Source organism: Dendronephthya gigantea, unplaced genomic scaffold (assembly GCF_004324835.1).
Source record: "Dendronephthya gigantea isolate DGI-Jeju-01 unplaced genomic scaffold, DenGig_1.0 000003F, whole genome shotgun sequence".
In the NCBI taxonomy this organism is placed as follows: Eukaryota; Metazoa; Cnidaria; class Anthozoa; order Malacalcyonacea; family Nephtheidae; genus Dendronephthya; species Dendronephthya gigantea.
The window spans coordinates 2200066-2223573 of record NW_021163013.1 but is presented as its reverse complement, the minus strand read 5'-3'; the positions used below and the strand labels follow the sequence as shown (position 1 = coordinate 2223573).

The 23508-nt window shown below is 37.4% G+C and overlaps 5 protein-coding genes across 5 annotated transcripts; 1 reads left to right on the top strand and 4 right to left on the bottom strand.

Annotated features, from left to right (window-relative positions):
* Nucleotides 1-5238: 5238 nt before the first annotated feature.
* Nucleotides 5239-5826, bottom strand: LOC114539683 (ubiquinone biosynthesis O-methyltransferase, mitochondrial-like). The gene has a single exon (XM_028560299.1). It carries the CDS (start codon nucleotides 5824-5826, stop codon nucleotides 5239-5241), a length of 588 nt encoding a protein of 195 aa, XP_028416100.1.
* A 2277-nt stretch (nucleotides 5827-8103) lies between these two features.
* On the bottom strand, nucleotides 8104-8835 carry LOC114539674 (demethylmenaquinone methyltransferase-like). The gene has a single exon (XM_028560288.1). The coding sequence runs from the start codon at nucleotides 8833-8835 to the stop codon at nucleotides 8104-8106; it is 732 nt and encodes a 243-aa protein (XP_028416089.1).
* A 1959-nt stretch (nucleotides 8836-10794) lies between these two features.
* On the bottom strand, nucleotides 10795-11526 carry LOC114539662 (carboxy-S-adenosyl-L-methionine synthase-like). Its single transcript, XM_028560276.1, has one exon. The coding sequence runs from the start codon at nucleotides 11524-11526 to the stop codon at nucleotides 10795-10797; it is 732 nt and encodes a 243-aa protein (XP_028416077.1).
* Nucleotides 11527-13235: 1709 nt separating this feature from the next.
* Nucleotides 13236-13982, bottom strand: LOC114539653 (carboxy-S-adenosyl-L-methionine synthase-like). Its single transcript, XM_028560269.1, has one exon. It carries the CDS (start codon nucleotides 13980-13982, stop codon nucleotides 13236-13238), a length of 747 nt encoding a protein of 248 aa, XP_028416070.1.
* A 4339-nt stretch (nucleotides 13983-18321) lies between these two features.
* LOC114539644 (ubiquinone/menaquinone biosynthesis C-methyltransferase UbiE-like) lies at nucleotides 18322-19053 on the top strand. The gene has a single exon (XM_028560261.1). The coding sequence runs from the start codon at nucleotides 18322-18324 to the stop codon at nucleotides 19051-19053; it is 732 nt and encodes a 243-aa protein (XP_028416062.1).
* The last annotated feature ends 4455 nt before the right edge of the window (nucleotides 19054-23508 follow it).

The window sequence follows — 23508 nt, the reverse complement described above, 5'->3', positions numbered from 1 at the left end:
GGATTACGCGCACAATGCAGTGAACGTCCTAGCTCGCACAAAGGGAATCCCAGATTTGTACGACAAGTGTGAACCCTGCAACTTAAAGCTACTTGTCGTGATGTGGGCCTGTGGTGTTGTTTGTTCGCAGACTGGTGCTGGCCTGGGTGGTTTGCTGTTCAACAATCTATTTCGCACTCGACATGTCGCAGGGGTTTGGCACGGATAAATTTGGTACAGATGAAATTTGGACCATCTTTATGTAACGAGCCGAGCTTACTTCACATACACACACAACAGGGTAGATCCAACTCTCTTATTCATATTTTACATTTTTTATTTATACTCCCCTCAATTCCTACGCCCCTCAATTCGCAATTAACTATTGAACAAATTACTTATTATGTTCCCCTTTAGCCCACATACACACAACGTCCTATTTTTTTCTCTAGTTTGTTTAATTCAGACAATTGTTACAAATTAACTTATAACTATATAAGAACTACAATATGGTTCCAATTACCTATGTCAAAATATAAAATAAACATTGTTATTTATACTCTCGTTCTATAGGTCATGTTAGCTTCCTTTAATTATCTATATTGCTATTTTCTATTATTAATTGCTATATTTATATATTAATCGCGGAAGCACTTACAATGGTGCATCCGCGGCAACTTGCTTTTCCTTATTCCATTAGGTTAGTCTATATTTACAGTTAATCCATTATCCGATATGGCGATATCCGTTACACCATCCTCCTCCTTATGTTCTCGTCCCGAGGACATGCTTTCAATCAAATCCGTATCTTAATGGCGGATTAATGTTTTGTCACTAAGTCTGGCAGGTCGAGCACGAGGAAATCCGTCAATTCTTGTTGGGGTGTAACATCAACCACCTTGAACTCACCTACTTCCCTACTAGGGCAAACCGGTTCGCCCTCTTGAAACGGGATAAAACTGCGCTTAAACTGGTCGTAGTGAACGACCATCACTTTGGCTCCCTTTGAAACAATACGAAAGTCCACCCCAGCTCGTTTTAGGATTTTATAAGGCCCCACCCATCTAGGTCCGAACTTCCAGCCTTTCTGTCTTTTCAACATGACTGTTTCGCCTGATTTGAAAGGCCGCCAAGTAGTTGTCGGTTGATTGAGCCTTGCCTGTTTTTCCGATGCTTTTGATAAATGTTCCTCTGCTATGCGTCTAATATCATGAAATGCTGACCTAACTGATTGTAAATATTCGCTCTGGGTGAATGGTGTTGTTAGCGGCATGCCTATTTCCAATTCAACTGGCAGCCTATGTAATTGGGCAAAAACTACCTCATACGGAGATATGCCTAGTGCATCGTGTCTGCTAGTATTGTAAGCGAACGTGACTGAATCCAGCCACAAGTCCTAATCATCTCGCCTATTAGAAACAAAGGAGGAAAGCATAGCCTGAATTGTGCGGTTTTGGCGCTCTGTCTGTCCGTCACACTGAAGATGGTAGCTAGTAGTGCGCGTTTTCGTAATACCTATAAAATTACATACTTCATGCAGCAGCGTGCTCTCAAAATTTCTGCCATGGTCTGAATGCAAGACTGCTGGGGGCCAAACCTGGAGAAAATGCGACAGACTAGGAGTGGCGCAACTGTGCTGGCTTTTTGATCGGGTGTTGCAAACGCTTCACATCAATTGGTGAAATGATCGACAAAAACTAAAATGTGTTTGTTCCTTCGACTGGTCTCTGGCAACGGTCCCATGTAATCCATTGCCCAGAAAGTGAAAGGTTGATCGACTGAAATGTGGCCTAATGGCGCCGAGTTTTTGCTATTTGGGGAGTTATTTTGATTACAAACGTTGCACGTTTGGATATGTTCGGAAACCGTTTGACGAATACCAGGCCAGTAAAATTTTCTTCGGACGCGTTCCTCTGTGCAAGTGATACCTAATTGTCCCCCGAGTGGCCCATCATGCAGTGTTTTCAGGATGTTTGCTTGGAGGTTGGAGGGAATCAATATGACATTGCTCGGATGGTTATGCGACGCCTGTCGGTTACCAAGAGCTCTATAGAGAATGCCATCATGCAGAAAATATTGGTCATAGTGCCGAAGCCAACCCTTTAGTGCAGGGTCTTTATCGCGATTCAAAGTTGGTTTGGGCAAATTGCGCCGTTTCATGTCTAATATAGTTGCTAAGTGCGGGTCATTTGCAATAAAGTACAGGTAATTGGCAATTATGTTTCATTTGAATAATAATTATAACTTTTATAAGTCTAATCAATTGGATGTATTTTTACTATTAGTAGCATACGCAATAACTCTATTTCATTTTGATTGTTAAATTAAAACGGACGAAAAAGTTTCCAATGTCACTTCGGGCAGATTTTTTTTAGCGTCGGGAAATTTTCCGCATAAGTTGTAAACGATAGACAAGTTAAAGAAAACACGGAACAACGGTTTGCTCTAACTACAGAAACTCTGATTGGCTTGTTTAGAATTTCAAACTTCCGCTAACTTCAATAATCTCTTTCGCGCTCGACAGGCCGCGAGTATAAAAAATCTTGGCAAAATGGAACGGACGAAATTTAGACCATCTATATTTATAGGGAATCCAAATTTTATCATCCTCAAATTTTTCTCGATTGCATGTGCGTGCAGATTTTGAAGTTCAAACGAGGAGCTATAGCTCCGATGTGCTTATCGCTTTACCAAGAGTCGTATATGTGCCGTCGCATTTATTGCATGCATGCCACACAATTAGCCGTTATAACATAGAAATTCAATCCAACCTCATCTGCAGCCATCGTCACTTACCTGCCTTTCGCAGGGCTTGGAGACTCTAGAGTCAGTTTCTAATGCGTTCATAGATTAGTTACGGCAATCCGTATATTCCATGTCGGCGGTTTCTGGCCAAGTCTTTCACGCTTAAAAGGGAGAAATGGGGACAGGAGAAATGAGTCTGCAATTCCAAGATATTTGTATTTCGCGGTATCGGTTGATAGAAAATTTAGATGAACTTAATCATTGGTTGAATTTGAAATTATGAGAAAGTGGCAATGACTGACAAAACTAGAGTTACGCAGAATTATAAGACAAACTAGGTTACCTGCAAGGTAGGGATTGCTGCGGGCATTAAAAACAAATTGAACCAAATATCATTAAGAACAGGATTGGCAAAACTGTACAATTGTTAAAAAATATTACAAAAGCGTTGAAATTTGTGCAATATGTGTCACACGATCACGTCGCAATTACTTTAACAAAGGGCGTGTTAAGGTGAAATTTTAAACACTAAATTGCCGCTTTTACTGAGCTTTTTACCCCTAGTAAATGTCATACTGAATTAAGCGCAGTACCGTAGTGCAAATGAAACCGAGAATAGCTACAAACAGTTTAATCAGTTCGAAAAAATGAAATTCGAATACGGCAGACTGCCCAGGCACACTATGACAATGAAACACGAGGTGCAATGACAAAGATGAGGAAATAAACTTGGATTATCAACACTGAGTCAAAATAAGTCCAAACAGGCAAAACAATCAACAATATACTTAAAATACGATTTGGTAGTCAATGCTGTATATCGCGCGTCGTACGATATGCTAAACGAAAATCTAGACATCAATGCGCGAATATTTATATTGTGAATCAAAACAAATTACAGTGGAAATCAGGCAAAACGACAAGCAACTGTCAACCTTATAATAAATGAAAACAAAGGCGAATGAAGAACAGAATGTATGTTAAATCTGGACTGGTACCTCTTCCAGACTTGGACGTTTGACTTTTAAGTTTTAATCCATATTGGTATTTAATCCATGTCACTGAAACGTGAGATTAATTTGTGCACAACTGCGCATACAAACAGGCCTGATACAACTGCGTCACTGTGCACAACCACAATGCAACGCAACCCTAAAAATTTGCTTTTCACTGCCTACTACGCCAATTAGACTGCTGCTACGCTCGCTCGCTTCAGGCTCGCTCGCTCCGCAGCAATTATTGTAGCCTGTAGATATATTAACGATTTTGTGAAATATTTTAGGTCTAAACTACTACCACAGAACCACTGCATGGCAGAACATTAACAGGTTCAAATTTTTATTGATATAAAGTCTTTCATTACGATAAAAATTATTAACTTTGTTCGATCTAATTGCACAAGTTTTGCGAGATCTCGCGCATAGTTTTTTTCGCAACCGGACCTCGCAGGTAGTTACTAACATATAACTATTAGCTATTTCTTCAAAGACTGTGTAAGCTATAAAAATTATGTGTACACAAGACGAGTAAAAACTACGAATAAAGGTAGAATTCACATACGTATTGAAAAAGTATTTAATGAGGGCTATCGGTAAAACAAGGAACGGGGAATTGGGGAAAGGAATGGTGGAAAGGAACGGGGAACGGTAAAAGCAGGAATGAGAAAACCCGGAATCTGTAAAAACAGGAATGAGAAAAGCCGGAATCTGTAAAAACAGGAATGAATGTTATGTTTATGTTCTTTTGAATTTTGATCATATTCACAAGAGTAGAGCGTGTTTGTCCTACGGGGCGACTGGTGTTAATTAAAAAACGGGAACAGACTGTAGCATTGTTGTTATCATACATATTTATCATAGACCATCTAACATTATTATCATATCAAACATTATTATGTTTGTTATTATATACATATTCAGTTTTATAATTTTATTCGCAACAGACGTTTGACAGACGTGCGCTTTAGTTCTCTGTGTTGTATACGTTGTAAAGTATTGTATTTCATTCTGTCTGAAGATTTCTTTAAAATGAAGTCGAAATTTTGACTCACAAGATTGCTTTATTTACGTATTGAATTGTTCGTTTTATCTTTATATATAAGATATTGCGCGTAAAATATAAAGTATAAACGAATAATTTTAATAATGATAAGAGCCTATGGTAATAATATAGAAGGGGCTAGTAGCTCAGTCCATTCCTGGTTTTACAGATTCCGGCTTTTCTCATTCCTGGTTTTACAGATTCCGGCTTTTCTCATGCCGGGTTTTACAAATTCCTGCTTTTCTCATTCCTGGTTTTACCGTTCCCCGATTCCCCGTTCCTTGTTTTACAGATAGCCATTTAATGAGCAATGTTAAACGGTCATGCATTTCATTGTTTAATTGCGGTTATACGAAGACACGGTATATTCAACACGATACTGCCATCGTCGTGAAAAGTAGCAATTTGAGCCATCATTTCTTTCACATAAACAGGATCTAACTCCTCGATTTCATGATGTGTTGATGCTTTGACCTAACGCTTAAATATCTCATACGACTTGAAATGGGCTGTTAGAAAGGTCTGGCTTATGACAACTTCACTGAACAGACCAATTTCATGAAACAGCTTTTTCATTTCATCTTTTGTCAAATAATGGGTGCCAAGTACCTCGAATTGATCAGTTCGTCCAAAGCCTAGCTTATCAAAGCATAAAATAACCAGTTTTCCTCCAGACTTTAAAGATTGGTAGGCTTTCTGTATGTAAATCTTCTTATGCTCGTGTGGAAACCAGTGAAATGCATTCATTGTTATATGAACGTCATAGTATGGCGAATTATCGTTTAGGAATCCAGTGACACTATCACCAACATGAAACTGAAGATTATCAATCTCTTGATATTTCTCTTGAGCTATTTTGATTCTCTCAACATCAGGATCAATTCCCACCGTCTGACCACAAGAGCCAACAATATCAGCGATGTATTTGGTGAGATTTCCCGTACCACAACCCATATCAAGCACTTTGGCCCCGGGGGAGAGATTCACTTCATCAATAAACTTACAACCAGCTTCGTATTGCGGTTGGTTCAGTTCTTCGTAAGCTTTTGCATCGGATTCCATTGTCTTGGGCAACACAACTGAGTGTTTATATTAACTGCATGTAACAAGTCGACCAGAAAATCAGGAAGAATTGCCGGAAGGGTAATAACCGGAAGGTTGAGGCTAAACATTTGCATGGTATACTGAGAATAGGCCAACAATCAGTTTCACGCCATCTTCAGACTAGTATAAAGTTCGCGTTTTTTTATTGAGTCAAGTCATATACCGCAACGTAACACAAACGTATACGATCACTGCGCGATCCCGTGTCGTAGCCAGCCTTTCGATTTTTTTATGCTATGCAAATCAAGGTTATTCTATAATTATTCCTTTCCTGAGATATTGTTTTGATGGCCATATCTATCCCTTTCGCTGGAGGCGAGTGTTTAAAGAGCTTTTCAGCTTGTATGCAAATTAACAATTTCAAATCACATGGTCTGAAATAGTTAAGTTTTATTGGCTAATGCATGGTTCCAACATCTGAAATGGTTAATTTGCATGCGAGTTGAAATTATCAGTTGGTGTAGTTGGTTCTGTGTTGCAAAAGTAAACGGGCCTGGTTATAACATTAGCGTTTATGAAACAGTTACACTTCTGTCCAAGTAGGTCCTTTGTGTCCGCACTCTGGGATAATAATTTAAGTTAGCTCAAATTCAACTCGAGCTCGTAGCATAATTGTCATGTCATGTTAACACTCGGAAATGAGTTAATTACTTAATTTGCATGCTGAAAATGATCTATTACTAATAGACTTGATTTCAATGATTTACCTTATATCTTTCTATCTATTCAAAAAAACTTTCTCATTGATCAGCATTAACAAAATTTATATGTCACACTCAATGACTATGAGTGTGAAAGAGCTTTTTGAATACAGGCGTCAAGTATGCATTAGACACCAGTGACATTAATCCCTGATTTCAGTGATCTGTATAATATTTTGTTAGCTAGCTTTAGCCATTTTAATCGTTAGCGTTTTGTTATGTATGTTTGTTGTTGGATACTGAAAATGCATTTCTAAGACCCAATTATACCAAAAAAATGGATAATAGATAAAATTTAAAAAAAATATCTAGCAAATTTGTGTGTGTTTGAATTCAAAAGTTTTCATTTGTCAAAAAGTGGATATCAAGCAGCTCATATTGGTTAGCTCGTTCCGGGTCTATGTTGTTCAAACAAAGAATAGCCAGATTTCCTCCAGCTTTCAAAGATTGGTAGGCTTTCTGTAAGTAAATCTTCTTATGCTCGTGTGAAAACCAGTGAAATGCATTCATTGTTAAGTGAACGTCATAGTATGGCGAATCATCGTTTGGGTTGCCTGAGCCTGGGACTTAGCTCTGGGCCCGTTGTATCAAGCCAGTTTAGCTTAAAGCCTCGGCTACACAGGCTTTTCTTCTCCTGTGTATGCTATTCAGTAAATTTAACAGAGTAGGTTACTTTACTTCGCCTAGTTTATAGAACTGTGTACATAATTCACACAGTAACATACGCTAGAAAGACAACATCGTCGATGAAAATGGCCCGTGTAGCCGCGGTAAAAACGGTGGATCGATAAGTTCAAAATAGAAAGCAAGTCTACCGTTTTATTCAACAAGCGAACTAAATGTTTTTTTATCTTAATACAAAGATACTGTTTACAACTACAGCTGTCTCAAAAAAACGCAACCACTTCAATATGCAAGAATATTTTTTTTGTTCGGGTTTGCACCATAGTTCAGCTAAAATGACTTTTAGCATTGTAAATGAAGGATTAAGAGCCATTTTCAATTCCCAGAGGTGCTTATCTATTGCACTTTAGACTTGTATTAATGTCTTGCATATTTAAGTGGTTGCGTTTTTTTGAGACATCCTACAGCTACATATCCAGTGCATTAGGCGTAATATTCAAGTTAACTCATTCAATAGAGTCGTAAAGGCGGATTTCCACTTACAGCGAAATCATTCCCTAGTGGAATATTTGCATATTTTCTTTTGAATTGAGAACAGTCAAGTCGCACTAATTTATTTATGCAGTCAAAATTCAAAAGAAAACATGCAAATATTTCGCTAGCGAACAATTTCGCTGTAAGTGGAAATCCGCCTTAAGAGTGTCATTTAATTTTGACTCATCCAACGTTTAAGCTAAACGGGCTGGATCAACTGCAGCCTGGTTAATAACATATAATTAGCTCTTTCTTCAAAGATTGTGTAAGGTATATATTATAGGACACCAGAAGGGTGAAAATTACGAATTAAGCTAGAAGTCACACGCATCTTAAAAAACATATTAATTAGCATAATAATGTTAACGTGATCATTTTATTGTTTAATTGCGGTGATATGAAGACACGGTATATTCCATACGATGCTGCCATCGTCGTTAACGGTAGCAACTTGAGCCTTAACTTCTTTCACATAAGCTGGATCTAACTCCTCAATATCACGATGTGTTGTTGCTTTGACCCAACGCTTAAATATTTCACACGACTTGAAATGCGCCGTTGGAACGATTTGGCTCATCACAACCTCACTGAACAGACCACTTTCGTGAAACAGCCTTTTCAATTCATCTTTTGTCAAAAAGTGGATATTAAGCAGCTCATATTGGTCTGTTCGTTCAGGGCCTATATTATTCAAACAAGAAATGGCCAGTTTCCCCCCAGATTTCAAAGATTGGTACGCTTTCTGTAAGTAAATCTTCTTCTGCTCGTGTGGAAACCAGTGAAACGCATTCATTGTTATATGAACGTCATAGTATGGCGAATTATCGTTTGGGAATCCAGTCACACTATTACCAACATGAAACTGAAGATTATCAACCTCTTGGTATTTCTCTTGAGCTATTTTGATTCTCTCAACATCAGGATCAATTCCCACCGTCTGACCACAAGAGCCAACAATATCAGCGATGTATTTGGTGAGATTTCCCGTACCACAACCCATATCAAGCACTTTGACCCCGGGGGAGAGATTCATTTCATCAATAAACTTACAACCAGCTTCGTATTGCGGTTGGTTTAGTTCTTCGTAAGCTTTTGCATCGGATTCCATCGTCTTGGGCAACACAACGGATTGTTTATATTAACTGCATGTAAGCACTAAGCAGTCGACTAGAAAATCGGGAAGAATTAAAGTACAGGGTGTCCCAAAAAAAAAGCAACCACTTAAATATGCAGAACATTAATACAGCTCTAAAGCGCAATAGATAAGCACCTCTGGGAATTGAAAATGGCTCTTAATTCTTCATTTACAATGCTAAAAGTCATTTTAGCTGAACTATGGTGCAAACCCGCACAGTATTAATATTCTTGCATACTTAAGTGGTTGCGTTTTTTTTGGGACATCCTGTATAATAACCGGAAGCTGGAGGCTAAACATTTGCATGATATAGAATAAGCCGACAATCAGTTTCCCGTCATCTTCGGGCTAGAATAAAGTTTTGCAACGGATTTCATGATCGCCTTGTGAAACACACCTGAGTGTTTATAATTATTAACTGCATGTGAGCAGTCGACCAGAAAATCGAGAAGAATTGAAGTATAATAACCGGAAGCTGGAGGCTTTAACATTTGCATGGTATAGAATAGGCCGACAATCAGTTTCCCGTCATCTTCAGACTAGAATCGTTTTTTTAGTCTGTCAAGTCTCACAAACGTACGATCACCACGCGATCCAGTGCAGAAGACACTGTGCGATCAAGTGGCGTAGCCAGCCTTCCGATTTTTCATGCTATGTAAATTCAAGGTTATTATTATACACTTAATGTATGCTCCCGAGGGAAATAGTGAATTTTGTTTTCCCAAGAGTCCAATAAGTCGTAAACCCACATTACTTTGTTATTACAAGAAGTGGGCAAATATTTTTCACTTGTTTCCCTGGCGGGAAGGATTGCATTTATTTAAAGTCATGTGACTACGAATGAACCAATCACATTTAAAATACACAGCACCTATACTGTATAACAATGCCAGTGAATGCCTGAGATATTGATTGTTTTCACAGTCATATCTATCCCTTTCCCGGAAGGCGAGTGTTTAATAGACCTTTTGTATTTCCATTTTTAATAGACCAGCTTGTATGCAAATTAAACCATTTCAAATCACATAGTCTGAAATGGATTATTGGTTATAAGTTTTATTGGCTATTCCATGGTCACAACATCAGCAATAAGTTAAATTACTTAATTTGAATGCTGAAATGGTCTATTAGTGTAGCTGGTTCTCTGATAAAATGTACATTTCCAAGATGAGTTTTGTAGAGTTTCGAGTACTGTGCAAAAATAACTTGACAAAAAACGCGGTTAATAGACCTTTTTCATAATGACGTCAAACGCGGAAAGTCTGATGTTACACGAAGTTTGATTGTCGCGATAATTTTGCGGAGCCAATGAAATTTCATGTAACATCATACTTTCCGCGTTTGACGTCGTTATAAGAAAGGTCTATTAACCTAGGTGAAACCTCGGTCTGATCGCGGTTGAACCATTGAACTGTAAGCAAACTTGAACGATAACCCATGCAGGAGGGAAAATTGAAGCCAGTGCTTTTTACTCTTTCAGATTTATGAGCTGAAATACATTATGTACATACCAATTACCAAGGTCCACCTTGGTTAATTCAAGGTTGTTAAATACATACCAGGGTCCACCCTTGTTAATTAAGGGTTAGAGACAGTTGTGAAATTTAGAGTTCAATGTATGGTCAGCAAGTGAGTTTATTTGTAAACAAAACACGAACATAAAGTCTGTAACACTTATACAATCTGAGTTCATTGATTACTGCATTGAAGATCCAAGTATCGTTGCCGATGATACATGGTTTGAATAAACCATGATTTTCATGGGTTGATTGCGAATAAATTAGCTCTTTCTTCAAAGATTGTGTAAGGTATATTTTATAGGAAACAGGAAGAGTGAAAATTACGATTAAAGCTAAAAGCACATGCATATTAAAAAATATAATATTAATCGTAATATTAATAATAATATCAGCAAATGTTAACGTGATCTTTTCATTGTTTAATTGCGGTGATATGAAGACACGGTATATTCAATACGATACTGCAATCGTCGTGAAAAGTAGCAACTTCAGCCATAGCCTCTTTCACATAAGCTGGATCTAACTCTTCAATATCACGATGTGTTGTTGCTTTCGTCCAACGCTTAAATATCTCATACGACTTGAAATGCGCTGTTAGAACGATTTGGCTGATCACAACTTCACTGAACAGACCAATTTCATGAAACAGCTTTTTCATTTCATCTTTCGTCAAATAATGGATGCCAAGTACCTCGGAATGATCAGCTCGTTCAGATCCTATCTTATCTGTGCACAAAATAACCAGTTTTCCTCCAGCATTTAAAGATTGGTAGGCTTTCTGTATGTAAATCTTCTTATGCTCGTTTGGAAACCAGTGAAACGCATTCATTGTTACATGAACGTCATAGTATGGCGAATTATCGTTTGGGAATCCAGTCACACTATCACCAACATAAAACTGAAGGTTATGAAAATCTTGATATTTCTCTTGAGCTATTTTGATTCTCTCAACATCAGGGTCAATTCCCACCGTCTGACCACAAGACCCAACAATATCAGCGATGTATTTGGTGATATTTCCAGTACCACAGCCCATATCAAGCACTTTGGTCCCGGGGGAGAGATTCACTTCATTAATAAACTTACAACCGGCTTCGTATTGCGGTTGGTTCAGTTCTTCGTAAGCTTTTGCATCGGATTCCATCGTCTTGGGCAACACAACGGATTGTTTATATTAACTGCATGTAAGCAGTCGACTAGAAAATCGGGAAGAATTGAAATATAATAACCGGAAGCTGGAGTCTAAACATTTGCATACTACAGAATAAGCCGACAATCAGTTTCCCGTCATTTTCAGACTAGAATAAAGTTTTGCATCGGATTTCATGATCGTCTTGTGAAACACACCCGAGTGTTTATAATTATTAACTGCATGTAAGCAGTCGACCAGAAAATCGAGAAGAATTGAAGTATAATAACCGGAAGCTGGAGGCTTTAACATTTGCATGGTATAGAATAGGCCGACAATCAGTTTCCCGTCATCTTCAGACTAGAATCGTTTTTTTAGTCTGTCAAGTCTCACAAACGTACGATCACCACGCGATCCAGTGCAGAAGACACTGTGCGATCAAGTGGCGTAGCCAGCCTTCCGATTTTTCATGCTATGCAAATTCAAGGTTATTATTATACACTTAATGTATGCTTCCGAGAGAAATAGTGAATTTTGTTTTCCCAAGAGTCCAAGAAGTCGTAAACCCACATTACTTTGTTATTACAAGAAGTGGGCAAATATTTTTCACTTGTTTCCCTGGCGGGAAGGATTGCATTTATTTAAAGTCATGTGACTACGAATGAACCAATCACATTTAAAATACACAGCACCTATACTGTATAACAATGCCAGTTAATGCCTGAGATATTGATTGTTTTCACAGTCATATCTATCCCTTTCCCGGAAGGCAAGTGAATGTTTAATAGACCTTTTCAGCTTGTATGCAAATTAAACCATTTCAAATCACATGGTCTGAAATGGATAAGTTTTATTGGCTATTCCATGGTCACAACATCAGAAATTGGTTAATTATTTAATTTGCATGCTGAAATGTTCTATTAGTGTAACTGGTTCTGTGATAATGCTTATGAGTTTTGAAGAGTTTCGAGTACTGTCCAGAAATAACGTGACAAAAACCGAGGTTAATAGACCTTTTTCATATCGACGTCAAACGCGGAAAGTATAAAGTTACACGAAGTTTGACTGTGGCGATAATTTTGTGGAGCCAATCAAATTTTATGACGTAACATCATAATTTCCGCGTTTGACGTCGTTATAAGAAAGGTCTATTAACCTAGGTGAAACCTCGGTCTGATCGCGGTTGAACCATTGAACTGTAAGCAAACTGGAACGATAACCATTAACCCATGCAGGAGGGAAAATTGAAGCCAGTGCTTTTTACTCTTTCAGATTTATAAGCTGAAATACATTATGTACATACCAACTACCAAGGTCCACCTTGGTTAATTCAGGGTTATTAAATACATACCAGGGTCCACCCTTGCATGTTAATTAAGGATTAGAGACAGTTGTGAAATTTCGAGTTCATTGTATGGTCAGCAAGTGAGTTTATTTGTAAACAAAACACGAACATAAATTCTTTAACAGTTATACAATCTGAGTTCATTGATTACTGCATTGAAGATCCAAGTTTCGTTGCAGATGACACATGGTTGAATAAACCATGATTTTTATGGGTTATTACGAATAAATTAGCTCTTTCTTCAAAGATTGTGTAAGATATATATTATAGGAAACAAGAAGAGTGAAAATTACGAATAAAGCTAGAAGGTAGTCACACGCATATTAAAAGATATAATATTAGCTAATCGTATGAATCAGCGAATGTTAACGTGATCTTTTCATTGTTTAATTGCGGTGATATGAAGACACGGTATATTCAATACGATGCTGCCATTGTCGTGAAAAGTAGCAACTTTAGCCGTAGCTTCTTTCGTATAAGCTGGAGATAACTCTTCAATATTACGATGTGATGTCGCTTTGACCCAACGCTTTAATATCTCATACGACTTGAAATGGGCTGTGAGAAAGGTCTGGCTTATGACAACTTCACTGAACAGACCAATTTCATGAAACAGCTTTTTCATTTCATCTTTTGTCAAATAATGAATGCCAAACATCTCGGATTGATCAGCTCGTCCAGGGCCTACCTTATCTGTGCACAGAATAACCAGTTTTCCTCCAGATTTCAAAGATTGGTAAGCTTTCTGTATGTAAATCTTCTTCTGCTCGTGTGGAAACCAGTGAAACGCATTCATTGTTATATGAACGTCATAGTATGGCGACTTTTCTTTGGGGAATCCAGTCACACTATCACCAACATGAAACTGAAGATTATCAACCTCATGATACTTCTCTTGAGCTATTTTGATTCTCTCAACATCAGGATCAATTCCCACCGCCTGACCACATGACCCAACAATATCAGCGATGTATTTGGTGAGATTTCCCGTGCCACAGCCCATATCAAGCACTTTGACCCCGGGGGAGAGATTCACTTTATCAATAAACTTACAACCGGCTTCGTATTGCGGTTGGTTTAGTTCTTCGTAGGCTCTCGCATCAGATTCCATTATCGTCTTGTGCATTTGTGCAATACAACTGAGTGTTTATATTATCTGCCTTTCATCAGTCGACTTTCTATACGACATGGTTATTGATAAAGATCCTATTGTCTGCGTGTACTTGATTTGAAAAACTTAACCTGATTAAAAATAATCACTTTATATTATACTTTATCAACATTCTTACAACAAATAAGTCTCATGTTTCTCTTATACATTTAATCGCCGTTTAGACAATTTTCCTGTGCAGAACTTAGACTATTTAGCGCTAAATTAGATATATTACCACCTTCAGCACCAACATATAGGGCTGTCTGAATTACGGATGTTGAAGTATGTGCTCATATATCCAATTAAACAAAATTAGACTAGTGATGATTAACGTAATAAAGACTAACCATATAGACTAACCAAAAATAAGACCACAGTGATCGAAAATAGATTCAGATATAAATACATATTTATTATATAAATAAGTGTAGAGAAAACTATGTAACCGAAAAGGGATATTCGGACTGAACGGTCACATACCTTACCATAAAAGTATATATTCATTCTCTTATGAAAACTGTATTCCATTTATAGTAAAATAACTGTGTAAAGATAGATTAATCCAAATTGCTGTAATCATATAAATACGAGTGATTGTGTAACAAATACATTAGATGAAAAAAGCTTCCAAAGATTGTGTGTTGTGCTTCTGACTGAGGATAGAGAGATGTCAACATTACGAAACTTAACAACGGAACGAATGCATCAGCCGAAATTTTGCAGTATGTAATGCAACGTGAGCTACTGATCTTACAAGGATTTTACAATTGCATGTTTATATTAATTAACTGCATTTCATCAATCGACCTTCTACAACATTAAGCTATAGATTTGGGACTCTTAACCAGATTATTTTATCAAATTTTAGTCATTCTTTCAACATACCTCATTTTTCTCTTATACCTTTAATCGCCGCTTAGACATTTGCCCCGTGCAAACCTCGGCTAGATTATTTAATGCTTCGTGGTTTATCTGATGCATGGCCTTCTTTAATTTTGAATTTTAAACTCTCGATGCATGGGCGCACATACTTCTACGTATAACTTTCTTACCGATCAGATAATCTGGCTTTAATTTTTTGTGCATGTCGGTTAAGTTTATCCTACTAAGGCCCTGTTCATATGAGCCGGGCTGGCTCGCTTTGCCCGGCTAGTTCATTTTCTTATTCACACGGAGCGGGCTAGCCCGGTAGCGTTACATAATTCGCTGATGCCTACAAAAATTGAAAAATGTTGCTTGCATCGATTACAGCGGTTTTGGGACGATATTTTTCGTTAATTTTTGAAATGTATCGTGTTCTTTTGGTTTGCAAATAAATACAAAATGTAGAAATGATGCTGTGAAGGTATAATTGTAGAGAAAGCGATCAACGATTTTCATCATCATCAAAGATCAGCGATCAGCGATCAAAGATCTCGCCTCCCTCAAGCGAGATCTCGGCAAAGTGGGCTGGCCCGCTTTCCATGTGAATCAAATTTCAAAAAAATATATAGAAACAACTTAGGAAGCGGGATCTCGATTCTGGCGAGTCAGGCCGGCAAAGCGGGCCAGCCCGGCTCATACGATCGGGGTTCTATATTTGAACTTCCGTATACAAATTCAGCTTAGTTCACTCGTTCGTATCTATCAAAAGAAGAAAATCGCACAGGAAATTGCACCAAAAATTGTAAAAGTAAACGGGCTTGGCAATAAGCTTTTCGTTACACTCAAACATTAGCGTTTAATATGCAACAGTTACACCTTTGTCCAAGTAGGTCCTTTGTGTCCGCGCTCTGGGTCTCTGGGATAATAATTTCAGTCAGCTCATATTCGGCTCGAGCTCGTAGTATAATTGTCATGTCATGTTAATACTCCCATGGATTTGGGTACAAAAAGATACTGTTTACAACTACATATCCAGTGCATTATGCATAATATTCAAGTTGATACGTAAGAGTGTCATTTAATTTTGAGTGTTTTGACTTATCCAACGTTTGTATATGCAAGCCGGAAAAATGAAAAAATTAAAATTGTGAAATTCCGAAAGACTTTACTGCCCTTGATTCGGTAAAAATGTTTTTTGGTTGTTAAAATGCTGATAAAGTCTTTAAAACGGCCTAAAACATACGATAATTACGCGTTTTTTCAATCATAAACTGTTGAAAGACTGGTACCGAGAGTGCAGAACTCGTGACGTATGTAGTGTGACACAGCAATAAAGCTCGACTTGACATCGTAGCTGAAAGTTTTTGGGGAGGTGATCGGCAACGTGCATTTTTTGATGTTAGGGTTTTTAATCCCTTGGCACCGAGCTATCGTAATACATCTCTCTCCCAATGCTATCGCAGAAATGAGCTTGAGAAAAGAAGAGCATATGATGAACGAATCCGTGAAGTAGAACATGGGTCTTTCTCCCCTCTTGTTTTCTCAACAGCGGGTGGTATGGGCTCCACTGCAAACGTAGTTTATAAGAGAATTGCATCTCTAATCGCTGATAAACATGATAAAGCGTATAGTAAGACAATCAACTGGATGAGATGTAGACTCAGTTTTTCGCTGTTACGATCAGCAATTATGTGCTTGCGTGGGGCTAGATCTTCTTTACATCGACCAATCTCCTCCTTTGGAGGAGAGATCGATCTAGCATTAGTGGAAGGACGATGTACTTATTGAGAGACTCAAAAAACGTCTAACTGTATGAGCATGAAATATTGTATATAATTCTCTTTACCTTAGATTTATGCGAACTTTAATTTTCTAATTTTTTTATTCTTTTTTAAAAAGACTTAACTAGAAAGTGCATGGGTCTTTTAGAACATTTGTATCTATGGAATATACTAATTTTTAGTCTAGGTTTTTAGCATTATTATGTTTTATTAAATTGTATCTCAGGTATTTTTAAAAAAAAAAAGAATTTAGCGAAACAAAGTACAACTGAGCTGCATCAATTTTTGCTAATATTCGGCAGCTTATAAGCGACTAAAAAGTGAAAATTGATGTATTTTTTTGAGATTATTCTCTTTACTTTACTAATACACTGCATCTACAAGATGCATATTTCTTTGGGAGCTCATCAAATTGCAAAAATATTGCGATTTTACGTGGTAGACAGTGCAATGTTTATAGTATTTCTAAATAGGAAGAGCGCACTGTGTCACACTGCATACGTCATCACGACCTTCCCCGCCGCGCGAGGAATTTCAACAGTTTTTATTTTCATAGCTCAACTTTAAACCTAATTTTTTCCTCAGTACTTCTAGTCCGAATTTGTCGACAGTGTTGGTATCTTTATGATCGGGAAAGAACAAATTTTTAGAAAATACAAAAAACACGAAATCGAAATTTTCATTGCATATACACATTAATCTAAATGGGCTTGATCTACTGGACCCTGGTTTACTAAGGGTTAGCGAAGCCCATTTACTTTTCCAATTTTTGCTGCAATTTTCGTTCCGATTTTCTTCTTTTGATAGATATGAACGAGTGAACTAAGCTTATTTTGTATACGGAAGTTCAAATACAGAGCATTCGTCAGATAAACCGCATCTCGCAGCGGAAATAGCCGCGCCAACTATGAAAACTTTGCCCTAATGCCCTTTGCACTTATACTGACGATAAACATAACTGACATGCACGAAAAATTAAAGCTAGATTATCTGATCGGTGAGAAGGTTATACGTAGAAGTATGTGTGCGCCCATGCATCGAGAGTTTAAAATTAAAAATTAAAGAAGGCCATGCATCAGATAAACCACGAAGCACTAAATAATCTAGGCGAGGTTTGCACGGGGCAAATGTCTAAACGGCGATTAAAGGTATAAGAGAAACATGAGATATGTTGAAAGAATGACTAAAATTTGATAAAATAAAGTGATTTTTAATCTGGTTAAGTTCCCCAAATCTATAGCTTAATGTTGTAGAAGGTCGATTGATGAAATGCAGTTAATATATAAACACTTCTAAAATCCTTGTAAGCTGAGTAGCTCACGTTGCATTACATACTGAAAAATTTCGGCGGATGCATCCGTTCCGTAATTCAGACAACCCCATGTGGGTGCTGAGGGTGGTAATATATCTAATTTAGCGCTAAATAGTCGAGTAAGTTCTGCACAGGGCAAATGTCTAAACGGCAATTAAAGGTATAAGAGAAAAATGAGACTGATTTGTTGTAAGAATGTTTAATTTGATAAAATATGTAAAGTGATTAATTTTAATCCGGTTAAGTTTCCCAAATCAAGTACATGAAGACAATAAGACAATAACCATGTTGTATAGAAGGTCGATTGATGAAAGGCAGTTAATATAAACACTCAGTTGTGTTGCACAAGACGATCATGGAATCCGATGCAAAAGCTTACGAAGAACTGAACCAACCGCAATACGAAGCTGGTTGTAAGTTTATTGATGAAGTGAATCTCTCCCCCGGGGCCAAAGTGCTTGATATGGGCTGTGGTACGGGAAATCTCACCAAATACATCGCTGATATTGTTGGGTCTTGTGGTGAGACGGTGGGAGTTGATCCAGATGTTGAGAGAATCAAAATAGCTCAAGAGAAATACCAAGAGGTTGATAATCTTCAGTTTCATGTTGGTGATAGTGTGACTGGATTCCCAAACGATAATTCGCCATACTATGACGTTCATATAACAATGAATGCATTTCACTGGTTTCCACACGAGCATAAGAAGATTTACATACAGAAAGCCTACCAATCTTTGAAGTCTGGAGGTAAACTGGTTATTTTGTGTGCGGATAAGTTTGGCCCTAAACGAGCTGATCATTCCGAGGTACTTGGTACCCATTATTTGACAAAAGATGAAATGAAAAAGTTGTTTTATGAAATTGGTTTCTTCAGTGAAGTTGTGATCAGCCAGATCGTTCTAACAGCGAATTTCAAGTCGTATGAAATATTAAAGCGTTGGACCAAAGCATCAACACATCGTGATATTGAAGAGTTAGATCCAGCTTATGTGAAAGAGACTATGGCTGAAGTTGCTACTTTTCACGACGATGGCAGTATCGTATTGAAAATACCGTGTCTTCATATCACCGCAATTAAACAATGAAAAGATCAACTTAACATTGGCGGATAAATACTTCTTTTAATACGTGTGTAATGTCTAATCCTTTTATCGTAATTTTCACTCGTCTTGTGTCCACATAATTTTATACCTTAGGGCCTTCTCTCAAACAAAGATATAATTTTGAACCTTTTGTCATTCTTCTCTTAAATGGCTGCAAATTCAACAACCGAATCTAATGCTTGCTGTTCTCAGTGACGTTAAAGGCAGGGGCGGATCTAGGGGGTTGTCAGATAAGTCACGCGATTAATCAAAAATAATTTACACAAGCCTAAGGTCGAAATATTTAAAATTCAGTCAGCGAAGGTAGTCATGCGATAAATTAACAGTCCAGTTAAAAGTTAGCTTGGAACAATACTAGCTTATGCTGTAACAGTTATGTCAGGCTTACAAATTGACCACATTCATGTTTTTTTTCCATGGATATAATTTACAAGATGGTGGGTAACTGGCTTTACTGGTGGAAGGAGAATAATTCGGTAAACCATGCAGGCGTATTTCCTGGAGAAGACCATGGATAATAATATGAAATTATTCATTTTATTATCCACGAGGAAACTTATTAACATCCAGTTTGAATGCACACATTAGACACGAGGCATCTTTAGCTAGCCTAAAAACAGCATTTCAAAGACTCCACAAGCAAAAAATTAATAATGATAATAATAAGTCCTACAAGATATCGAAAATTAAGCCCCATTTACACTACATTCGATTTATTGGCACGGCACGGCTAAAATGGGTACCCGTGCCCATTTCATCTGTTCTCGGCCTTTGTTTTGGTAGCCTGAACACTATTAAAATTGAGCACGGGTACCAATTTTAACCGTGCCGTGCCGATAAATTCAGTGTAGTGTAAACGGGGCTTTAATTTAAATATAGCCACCTCAGTTAAAAACACGGGCAGGTCAACGATCATTAGTTTTCACAGAGAAGCCTTGGCTTGAATAATTGGAAAAACAACTGAAGAATTACTTAAGGCCAGTTACACGGTGCAATTTTTCTTGCAACTTGCAATGCAGTTCTTTTTTTGAGAGATGTAAATTTGGCAACTACCGAACTTTTCTTTTTTTTGTCCATGGCGTTTCTTACACTTACATTTTGAAGACTCTTCACTAATTTTCATATCTTAAAAGTAGAATTGCATGCATTACAATTTGCAAGAAAAATTGCATCGTGTAACAAGGCGTTTACTGTCATTTTAACATATGATATACTTAGTCATAGGTTTTTTAGACATTATTAAATTCAATATTGAGATTAGGTTGGGATAGGGTTGGAGAATCGGGGAGAGACGGTGGTAGAATTTCAGTATGCATAGAGAACACACGATTCAAGATGGTTTATTATTAATTGCATAAACTTTATTCACTTGATTATTTTTGAAAGTTGTCACCCCAGAAATCGAATCACGACATAAAATCAGCCATCAGTATTTGGAAAATGTTCAGATATTGGCCTTTATCAACCTCGTCAACATACGAGAAATTTCCATCTTCTATCCCTAAGAGCAGAATATAAATAAAATTGGTTGGGAATATTTCTTATAATCTGTGTGATAATTACGAGAGGCGGAAACAGTTACCGTAGAAGTCGTTATTTAGCTAGATGTACTAAATTTTGGCTGAGGATTTCTTGCTTGAAAAAAATATTTCACAGATAACCTAACCAATTCTAACAGTCAGAAATTGATTGTAAATATGACGTCATTGCTGCTATAATGGTAACAATGGCGATTCAACAACTGCTATATCAGTTGTACAATAAAGCATCTTATTTATCACTAATGAAATTGTTATCGTTCTTATGAGTGTTATCTTGTCGAAGTTCTTTTTGATCCGGTATATCTGGCCAAATCCTTTTATTTAGAAAAAAATCTTCTGCCAAAATTTCAAATCTAGGAAAAGAGTTTGTATTTCCAACGTAAAATTCGATTTTTTTATTTTCATAACCATTTCTTTTCTAAATTTAATCTTCTCAAAGAAAATACACACTACCAAGCCGGTATTTTTTTTCAACTTACTCTCTTCCGTTGTCGTGATAACTGTGTAGGCCGACAAAATAATAAAGGTTTGGTACATCATAGTTTAAATAAGCGTCCCACCAGTTGATGTAATTAGTCCAATAACAATGACGCGGGTAATCTGTTGTTTTACAGCATCTGACTTGGAACCTTCTGTCTTCGCGATTGTTGTTATGGTAAGAGTACACACCTGATTAAATGAAATTGAAACAGTAACACGTGTGTTTCTAAATTGATTTAAAAAACTGGAGATGATGATGATGATGACAATTATGATGTTAATCCTGCATTCGGCGTAATGTTCACCTGTGATGGCGCCATCAGGACATTGATAGAGAATCGGTTGGTCGAAGCCATTCAACCAATCAGCACTCCATTTACATGAAGAAGTAATTACAGAAGACGATCTGCATCTGAAAGTCCATGAACGATCTTCACGTTGGTTGCTATGAACACTGCTTATATGCGAGATGGATTGACCTAAAATTATAAAAAGATATATTTGTGTACGGTGTTTTCAAGAATTATATGCAGAGTAATATTGAGAATGATTTAAGTTCAATACATAAGAATTCAAGGAATAAATTCGATACAGTTATTGAGAAAAGATGGCGAGTCTGCCGGATTGCTAAGTTGTTGGAAATGGCACGTCATAAAGGATACATGCATAAAGTCATAAAGAACATAAAAACAGTTAAGCTCTCTTGCGATAATTGCATGACTCGTGACTTGAGAACCGTGGCTTTAAGCTAACGAACACGCCTAATGCACAAACATTTAAAGAATAACCACGTAAAATAACAAACTTTCAGAATTGCAATCTGAAAGCAGCGGATACACGGGCACCACCCGCGGGGAAGGTTCACTACGTAACAAAAAAAATATATCGACACAGGTACTATTGTGTTAGCAACCAATGCAACTACCAGCAGATAAATGTAGGAAGTAGGATGAGTCATGTGACTGATGTGAGTGACGTATACGTGACGTCAGTTTGACGACGGGAGGAAGGTTGAACTCTGCAAACGTCTAGCTTCTGATAAGCGTCAACAATATAAGGCGGGCACGGCCTGACAACAATTAAAGTCATTGTTAAGGGAGAAGTCCTAATGAGAATGCTTTGACGAAAATTTCAGTTAATACATACCTGATGGACATTCGAATGTCCACGTCGCATCAAAGTCTGTTCCAGCATCGATGCTCAGCATTGCATTCGCAAGTAAAATAAAGGCCGCTAATTTCAGGTGCGTCATTTTTCCCCTATGTAACAAAAAAGGCAAATTAACAGCAGGCGAAAATTCAAGCCTATGACTAATATAATTGATTCTGCCAGCATAGTAAATGCTAATTTTAGATAGTAATGATTTAATCTTGGATACGAATGCGGGTAAACAGTGTGAAACTATGTCACTGTATGCAATTATCGAATGGAATTATTTAGGATCACTTTTTTTGTCTTTATTAGCAGCGCTACAACGACCCGAGGTTGGGCCGAATGGAGAGCATTTATTTCACGTCTGACAAACACAGCAAAAATTCAAAACTGTCATTCTTGATTCAAGAAAAAGAATTGTACCCTATGCACCTTGTGCCGAGTACAAAACATTATCTAGATAAACTTCATTAACACAATAAACTCCACCACATGAGGCTGAGCCACGTAATGTTCTTGTATGAAGATAATGCCTCGAATGCCGCATAAATTCTCAACCACACGCTTATCCCCGAGCGGGCGCGGAGCGCCTGCGAGGTTACTAATTCCGCTCGGAGATTAGGAATTACACACGGAACCCGGTAGAACATAGGCGAATCCAAAGTTGTCCAAATTCTTTGTCATGGACGGTCGACGTTGGGTGGCTTCGTAAGTTATGCGCATGCGCGAGTAACGTCTGGTAATCAACGAACGTTCTGATTGGCTAAGACAGAAAGTTTGTATCTCAATGAGAACGTCAGCAATTTACATTAACTGTCATTTCGTAAACATTTTTGTAAAAGCGTTTCATAAACTTTGTGCAAAGAAAGTAAAACGAGAAGAAACAAGATATATGAAGCATGACAGTTAGCAAAGATGAACGTGGATACGGTCAAGACAAAGCCGTGTAAGAGGAATAATTCATAATCTGCAAACTTATAAATGTTTTCAAAGGCAAAGTGTACGTGTTTACTTTGTTTATTTCGTATTTGTTTCGCCATAAGACTGGGCTGTATGCTGTTTATTTGTTAAATTTTTAGCTTTTTATGCGAACGCATAAACCTGTGAAAGGCTATTACACCTTTGCTTTAACTTCAAAAAGTGTTTTTGAAAGTGTAATTAATTTTGAATTTTGGTATCAAAAATACACACTATATTTATACAGTATAAAACTTTTAGCCGCCGGCGTCGACTGCAATTACAGAGTAAAATATTAACATTTGAA